The following is an 8686-nucleotide window of genomic DNA, read 5'->3' as shown; positions in this document are numbered from 1 at the left end:
GCTCTCGGGCAGGGTGAGTGTTTTATTAGGGTTTAGGGTTTAGAGTAGGGATTATGCTCTGGGTTTAAACATCGCCTTAACCCTTAACATGACCTTTAACCCAAAGTGTGACCCTTAACCCTGACTGTGGCCCCAGCTGTAAAATTACACAAACCTGCCATGCACTTAGTGTCTGTTTCCCCACAGATATTCTCTGGTCGGCCCATGGAAATTAGACACGAGCAGAACAGCCACCGACGTGTGTGTCTGTGTCTGTATATGTATGGGTAAGTGCATGTTTGTGTGTCTGTGTATGTATGAGTGTGTGTCTGTGTGTGTGTGTGTGTGTGACCCCCCAGCTCAGACTACACTATGGCCCTTGATGGCCCTGCCGAGACACCCGGCTCAGACTTCACTGTGGCCTTCGGTGGCCCTGTGGTCCCTGGCTGCGCTGCGTTGAATTCAAGATCCGGCTTGATTACATCTTGTGTTCCGAGCTGATTCGCGGCGGCTCAGGCAGCGCGGGGGGCTGTGCTGCATGCTTGTTTACGGCGGGTTATCGTGTGGGGTGATGGAGGAGTGCGCCGCGCTATTTTTGAGTGGGAAGTGACTATTTTATCAGTTGTCATGGAAACAATTGTATTTGAAAGCAGCTTGCCGTGGAGCAGCTGCCAACGCAGGATCTGCTATTTCTGTCATGACTTGAACCGCTAGGCATGAGTCCTGATTATACACACTGACACACACACACACACACACTGACGCTCTCTTACACACACACTGACGCTCTCACACACAGACACTGACACACACACACTCTCACACACACACAAACTGACACACACACACACACACACTGACGCTCTCTTACACACACACTGACGCTCTCACACACAGACACTGACACACACACTCTCACACACACACACTGACGCTGTCACACACAGACACACACAAACACACACCACACACAAAGATACACACACACACTCTCACACACACACAAACTGACACACACACACACTGACGGTCTCTTACACACACACACTGACGCTGTCACACACAGACACACACAAACACACACCACACACACAAAGATACACACACACTCTCAAACACACACCACACACACACTGACTCTCACACACACAGTAGAGGGGAGTGCCTTGTGCTGGCTGCTGTGCAGGAGGCTCTTGTCCACACAAAGCTCTGAGGACTGGAAGGGCCTTTTGAGAAAACAAACCTCGTCTTCTCACCCAAAACACAAACATTACCCTTTTACATACAGGCACAACAGAGCGAAAGTGCGCCGCCTGGTCCGTGAGTGTCGTCCCCGTGCACCTGCTATGTCTGGGAGCGCTGGGAGTCTCGGGTCTGACTCCACTCTCTGGGCCGGGCAGAACCGAGAGAGATCCCGGACCTGAGCTGAGTTTCTTTATATAGGAAAGGGAGGGAGAAATGCAGTACCAACTAAACACAGAACTTTGTTTTCTCATCCCTGGTTGTGATCCAGGGCCAGACCCTCCCGCTCCACTGACACGCCTCTCCACAGGGGGACATCTTCATTTCCGTTTTTCCAACAAACAGAATTCCTGCACAGACACGAAGGGGTGTGTGTGTGCATCTGGTGTGTTTGTGTGTGTGTCTGGTCTGGCTACAAACACACACACACGCAAACCTGCATGCCCACACACACACACTGCACACTGTCCTGCCCCGGTGTGGTAACGCACAACAAAGCACACCCCCATGACGGCCAGGCGAGAGAGTGTAGTCCTGGAAGGGAATCCAGGCGTCTTCAGGGCCTCAGCCTGGCTCTCCACTCAGGTTCTTTCCCACAGGAGCACCCCCCCAGAGGGGACACCCCGTTTACAGTAGCGTGTGAGGACAGCTCAGAGGACACAGGCAGGGACAGCGTCACATTCTCCTGTTAGTCATTGGGACACAATGGCCTGACAATTAGCACTAGCCAGACTTGGTGGGGGAGGCAGGCTTGGGAACAATAGGATTGGTGATGAGTGTTTTGCATGGAAAAGGTGAAAACCACAGGAGGGACGGGTCAGCAGATAGACTGAGCGAGACGTCACTAGATAGTGCTTTTCACCAGAGAGGACAGGAAGCTGCTCGGCGCTGATGGGCAAGACGGTACGGTACGGTACAGCCAAAAAGTTTTCTTCTGCTCTTTAAAAATGTGCAGGAAAGGATGGATCTCAGCTTGATCTGAGTTCTAGGATTTTCAAGACGGGAGAGAGTGGTGGGAGAAGATGGCAAGCAGAGAGAGAAAGAGAGGGAGGGAGAGTGTGAACGGGTAGGGCTCTAGGACCCAGAGCAGAGAGTGGTGGGAGCTGCTGCCTGGCTGTGCTCCTCTCCTCACTGCAGTGTCTGTGTGCAGCAGCCTCAGAGAGGGGACCTGTCTACAGCTGCGCCCACGGCACGCAGCCCAGCCGTCCTGGAGCCACTGGGGCGAGAGCAGGAGCAACAGCAGCCCAGGTAGGACCTGCCCGCCATGCGGCCACTGAGCACCGCCGCTGCGATGGAGCGCCCTGGACCAGGGAGCCGAGCCAGCACCCATTACTGAGCCTGACGGTAGCGGCACCGGGCTGCCTGCGCTCAGCTGTTCCATCCTCTCTCTCTCTCTCTTTTTTTTTAAAAGCAATGTGGCTTTGCTGATGATTGGACAAGATAGGGTTCTCTGTGGTCCCCCCAAAAATGAGAGAGAGGAGGAGAGGGAGATAGAGAGAGAGGGAGGGAGAAAATAAGACAGAGAGAGAGGGGAGGGGAGGCAGGGGTGGCCAGGGAAGGGGATGGCAAAACCGACACACTAATGATAACACAAATAACAACAGCGAAAAGGGAAGAGTGAAGCCAAAGACATTTGCCCAGGAGCAGCGTGTGTGAGGAAGCCAGTGGCTGTGCCGGGGATGGAGAGAGGGGTTCTGTGTGCCAATAATTGTGTCGGGATGGAGAGAGGTGGTCCAGGTTGCCAGTAGTTGGTTTGTGGGGCTTCGGAGCTGGGAGGTGGACACAGTGGAAAGAGGAAGTTGAAGGGACTAGGTGCTGGGGCTGTCCTCAGGGCTGTGTGTCAGGGTGCGTTGTGAGGGCTGAGCAGCTTGTGCGCCCCAGTTTGTACACTCTCCACCTGTTCCTCCACTCATGAGTGTCCTCTGCCTCTGTCCCACACCTGAGATGGAGGGCTATGCTTTGAGTCCTGTTTCTGTCTCTGTTCTGTATGTAGTTATTTAGTCAGATAGAGTCCGGTGAGAGCGGCTGTGTGGCTGTTACCATGGAGGCGGGCAGACGAGGGGCAGCCCCTGCTCCCTGTAGCATCGCAGGACAAACAGAAACATGCAGGTCCACTCACTGATAGCGTCGTTTATTTCACACTTCATCTCAGTGTTTTGAGTTGTCAGGCTGGGGCCCAATGTCTGTGTGTCTTTGTGTCTGTGTGTGTATTGGGTGGTGGGGGGTTGATACGAGGCCACCGCAGGACTCGGGCTCAGGGAGCCAGTGAGGCAACGCTCTCCGAGGCCCGAGCTGGTTAGAAGCTGCGCTGTGGCACAGTGAGATCACGGCCCAGTGAGGGACAGCAAGGGGGCCCCACAGGCAGAGGAGTGGGTAGAGCGACCCATGGAGAGGGTACAAACTACGGCAGCCAAAGCACACGTGGGGAAAACAATGCCAACAGCCGTGCCAGATTACCTGGCAGAATGACTGAGATCAGGGCTATACAGGAGGGCTGCGGACTCCAGCCATGTGTGTGTCCAGGACTTCTGCCTGGACAGACCCCCCCCCCCCGGCTACAACCAGTGCCAATGTTATAAAACAAGATTTTGTTGTGCGGGGGGGGGGGGGGTCGTGGCATATTGATTGATAAAAATAGTATCAATTTTTGCAATTGAGAATTTCACAGGCCTGCTCTTCCACGCCTAGCAGGGGCTCGGCTCGGCTATTGAAGTCTGAAGTTCAATCACACGGGGGAGGAGGTGTAGGGGGCAGACACGTGACAGTTGGGCTCACATCTTTTCCTTACTTCCCTCCTGACGAGGCACACAGCATTTTTTCACTGGAACCTGTTATTTAATTAGGGTCCCTTACTGTTGTGAAATTAATGAATTACCCAGGTGTGCTGGGACAGTCCGTGAGGGAGGCTTTATAGCGCATTAACATCCTGGAGTAGAGGTGTCCCTCATCTCAGAGGGGCTGAGGGGCTTTTAATAATAAATACATATTATTAATTTACTTCCTAACAGACACCCTCATCTAGGACAACTTAGAGTTGTACAGTTACAAGAAACATTCCTCAAAGCATTATATATCTATTTGTTGGTTAGTTAATTTGTTTATATATCAGACTACAGCAGAGAAGAGCAGGGGAGCGAGTGATATCGGTCTCTCTATACTGACCTTGCTAAAGAAATGGGTGACATTGCGCTGTGCAATTAAAAGGAAAAAACTCGTTGGCCGGGGGTGTAGGGAGTTCATGGGGGCTGCGCTGACTGCACGGGGTGGAGAATATCGTGCTGGAGACCCACTGCTGAGCTGAGCCTGTCCCTGTGGAACACAGACTTCCCTTCTCGGCATTATTGTTGTTGTTGTTGTTCTTATACGTGTTCAAGCGACTGTAAGTCTTAACCCATCTGCACTAAATACTGATGGCAAAGGTGTGTGACCAGATGCCCCCACAGCTCTGACTCGTATCGCTAACCCCCCCCAGAGCAGCTGCAGCTTCCGGTCCTGCTTCCAGGCCCCGCTCTGTGGATCGGTGTCGGCCCTGAGGAGGGACTGGCAGCCCCAGAGCTGTGGCTCTGCAATGAGCCAGAGAGGCAGCAACACACCTGTTTTTAACCACACACATCCATCCAGCTGTTCCAGTGGCTGCCTTGGCCTCGTACTGAGCCTTCACACCTTCTACTGAGAGTGTGTGTACGTGAGTCTGTGTGTGCGTGTGAGTGTGAGCTACAGCACAGTAAACCAGTGCCAGTGGTTACTGTAAACATGAGCCCCAGTCACATGTCCTGCAGCTTCATTGCTTTCTAACCCCAACCTCTCCGGTGCTCCAGACCCGCACAGCTTCCCTGAGACATCATCAATACGTACTGGCGCTTCCCACAGCAACCCAGACAGCCCTGTTTGTGTTTATTTATTTGATTGCTTTTTATTCTTCATTTTTCTTCTGTTCTGTGTGTGAGGGTTTATCCACGGTCAGAAGCAGCCATTCCCGTTAACCAGACCTCAGCAGGTCAGAAGTATTTTCACAGGGGTGAAAAATTTTCTGCTCCAGGGGTTGCTCTTAAAGCAGTAGAAGTGATTTCTGCCTTGTACACAACCGGGTATGAGAAGAGACAGATGAAGGCCTCTCTCATTCACAGTGGCCACCATCTGAAGCTCAGTCGGGCCATCTGTGATCCTGGGCAGACCGTTCCTCTGGGTGCAGTGCTGGGTGCGTTATCAATTACGGGGGGAAGATGTTTTTTAATTAGCAGGCTCTGAATAGCTGGTTCTCTTTTAAAAATAACAACAACAACCAAAAGTTTTTCTGCTATTTCTATAAATAAATTAATAAATATTAATACAAAAAAATAGTCTCTGTTGTAAAATATGCTTTGCAAATTGTTTGTGTTTAAATCCATCGTTTGTTCTTCCCCAGGTGGGTTTCAGAGCGGGAGAGGAAATGAGCAAATGTGCAGAGTGTGAATTGCCTGAAAAAAAAGAAGAGGAATAAAACAGTAGATAAAAAAGTATCAGCAGGAGGAAGAGCGAGAGAGAGAGAGAAAGAGAGAGACATCTACCTTCTGCTACCACCTAGGGGTTGAGAGGCGCTCCCAGCCCCCGACCGGGTCGCACAGGTGGGCTGCTGGGGCTGCTGAAGAAGGTTATGTCGCACGAGCTGGGGGGCGTGTCTGAGGCATCCAGATAAACACCCTCCCAGGGTCACCCCTGGCTGCCATGCCCTGCTCTGCCGTGCCCCACCTGGCCGCTCTAGACTGAGGCCCACAGAGCGACTCCAGGTTCTGGGTCCCGGCTGCAAGGAGGATGGGTGATGGACCAGTGAGCCTCAGCCTTCGGTCCCCACTTTCCCGTCACCGATGGAGCCGACTGCTTCCAGCGCTCCATGGACCTACAACATCTCCCAGCGTGACCCGCGTCTCCAGGGCTCCCAGCAGCTCCTGGCGCAGCCTGGCAACTCCAGCCTGTCCCCCACGGAGGGCAGCGTGGTGTCCCAGTCCATAGCGCTGTTCTTCATGCTGCTGGTGGACCTGCTGGCCGTGGTGGGCAACATCGCGGTCATGGCGGTGATCGTCAAGACACCGCAGCTCAGGAAGTTCGCCTTTGTGTTCCACCTGTGCCTGGTGGACCTGCTGGCCGCCCTGGTGCTGATGCCGCTGGGCATGCTGTCGGACCGGGCCTTCTTCAGCGAGGCGCTGTGCCGCGGCTACCTCTTCCTGAGCGTGTGCTTCATCAGCGCCTCCATCCTCTCCATCTCAGCCATCAACATTGAGCGCTACTACTACATCGTGCACCCCATGCGCTACGAGGTGAAAATGACCCTCAGCCTGGTGGTGAGCGTGCTGGTCTGCGTCTGGATCAAAGCCATCGTCATGTCCGTGGTGCCGCTGCTGGGCTGGGCCTCCCCGGGGGGCGGCCCCTTCCCGGCAGGGGAGGCTGTGGGCGCGGCCCCCGGGCACAGACACTGCTCGCTGCACTGGGCAGGCGGTGGCTCCAACCGTAAGGTCTTCGTCATCTTCTTCACGCTCTTCTACTTCCTGTGCCCGGTCCTGGTCATCCTGGTGGTGTACGGCAGCATGTTCAAGGTGGCGCGGGTGGCTGCCATGCACCACGGGCCGCTGCCCACCTGGATGGACACCCCCCGGCAGCGGTCCGAGTCCCTGAGCAGCCGCTCCACCATGGTGACCAGCTCGGGTGCCCCACGGACCACCCCGCAGCGCGCCTTCGGAGGGGGCAAGGCGGCCATGGTGCTGCTGGCGGTGGGGGGGCAGTTCCTCTTCTGCTGGCTGCCTTACTTCTCCTTCCACCTGTACTCCGCCCTGGCGGCCGCCCAGCCCGCCTCCGCCAGCCAGCTGGAGGACATCGTCACCTGGATCGGCTACTTCTGCTTCACCTCCAACCCCTTCTTCTACGGCTGCCTCAACCGGCAGATCCGTGAGGAGCTGGGCAAGCACCTGGCCTGCTTCTTCAAGCACAACCCCGAGGAGGACCTGCGGCTACCCAGCCAGGAGGGCTCCATCGAGGAGAACTTCCTACAGTTCCTCCAGGGCACGGGGTGCAACCTGGAGGCCCGAAACTCGCACAGCACCTCCAGCCCCAAGAGGGACCCTGTCTCGCAGCCGCAGCCCCAGCAGCAGGCGGCCATTGACTTCAGGATACCAGGGCAGATCGCGGAGGAGACCTCGGAGTTCATGGAGCACCACCACCTCAACAGCGACTTGACCATATCGGACAACTGCATCAGGACCATGCCTTCTCCCAAGCCCGAGGTGTAGCTGGGCGGAGAGATCTGATTGGTTCAGGTGTTTTTTGTTTTTGTTTGTGGGTTTTGTTTGTTTCTATTGTCGTCGTCGCTGTGGCCGGTTTATTTCAGTGTCTGTTCTAGTTGATGAACAAAGGGGGGGGTCAGACTTAAAATAATGCCTCAGAGGAATCTGGTGCCGAGCTTCTGCTCTGGTACTTCGGGTCCTGTGGCCCGGGTTCTGGAGCAGATGCGAACGCCTCCACAGGAGAACCACTTCGATCAGGGCTTTTATACGGATCCAAACAGAAGCGTGGACGTGGCGGTTCTCATTCCATGCCACTGAATTTACTTTGTGTGTTTTCTGTGTGTGTTTTTTAATTGTGTCCATGTTTCGGAACTGCAGGGTGTGTAGATGATAGATTTTCTTTCCATTTTCCACATTGTGAGACTGTGAAGTTGTCTGCATTATTTTAAAGTAACAATCAAAAACAAACCCTCCCTTGAAAAAAAAACAATCCCCTTTTTTAGGGGAAAAACAACCCAAACTCCTGTTGCACTTGACAATCGAAGTTAGCTTTAGTGTGGTATAATGCAGAACAGCCTCCCTCGCCTTGGCTTTCAGAGACTCGCAGCTTGTGTTGTGACTCAGTATCTCAGTGGCCAGTTTTGCACTGATGTACTTCAAAGCTGGTCATAAGAAACCAACACATCACTGCTCCTTCTCCTGAGAAGCGCAAGGCCAAGAGAATACCTCCTCAAGGAAACTGAAACAGTTCAGAAACTCTTAGGGTAAATAAAGTCAAATATAATAAAATGTCCATTCATTATTGTCCCCTGGCCTTCTCTTTGTACTGGAGAACATAGGAACTAAAGAGAGGTTACACACACTGGTTCGATTCACCGGCGTAGCTGGGGATTGTGAAGACACCCCTGCACTCGGGCCTGTTTGGGGGATCTTGGGCACACCCGCAGCAGTGCAGATGGCATCGGTGTGCAGTTTGGCACTGCCAGACTCTCCTACTGTCAACCGTACTGAGGCTGACACAGCAACACGGCCCAGCCCTGGCCGTCCGCCTGCCCGGTGTTTATCAGTAAACCAAAAGGATTCACTGTAGGTTTTGAGTGCCTCTGTGTTTTGCCATAAGCAGAGTGGGCTTGTTGTGGCTACAGCACAGGGTGGTGGTGCTCTACCTGCCCCTGATTGGATCTGCCCTTTGTAACGGAGTGTGCTCCTTC

The 8686-nt window shown here is 53.8% G+C and overlaps 1 protein-coding gene across 1 annotated transcript; it reads left to right on the top strand.

Annotated features, from left to right (window-relative positions):
* Positions 1 to 2280: 2280 nt before the first annotated feature.
* On the top strand, positions 2281 to 8282 carry gpr61 (G protein-coupled receptor 61). Its single transcript, XM_066703096.1, has 2 exons — positions 2281 to 2469; positions 5627 to 8282. Exon 2 carries the CDS (start codon positions 6066 to 6068, stop codon positions 7479 to 7481), a length of 1416 nt encoding a protein of 471 aa, XP_066559193.1. The 5' UTR covers positions 2281 to 2469; positions 5627 to 6065; the 3' UTR covers positions 7482 to 8282.
* The last annotated feature ends 404 nt before the right edge of the window (positions 8283 to 8686 follow it).

This window comes from Amia ocellicauda, chromosome 5 (genome assembly GCF_036373705.1).
Source record: "Amia ocellicauda isolate fAmiCal2 chromosome 5, fAmiCal2.hap1, whole genome shotgun sequence".
NCBI lineage: Eukaryota > Metazoa > Chordata > Actinopteri > Amiiformes > Amiidae > Amia > Amia ocellicauda.
Note: the sequence above shows the minus strand (reverse complement) of the source record. Positions and strands in the feature narration are given on the sequence as shown.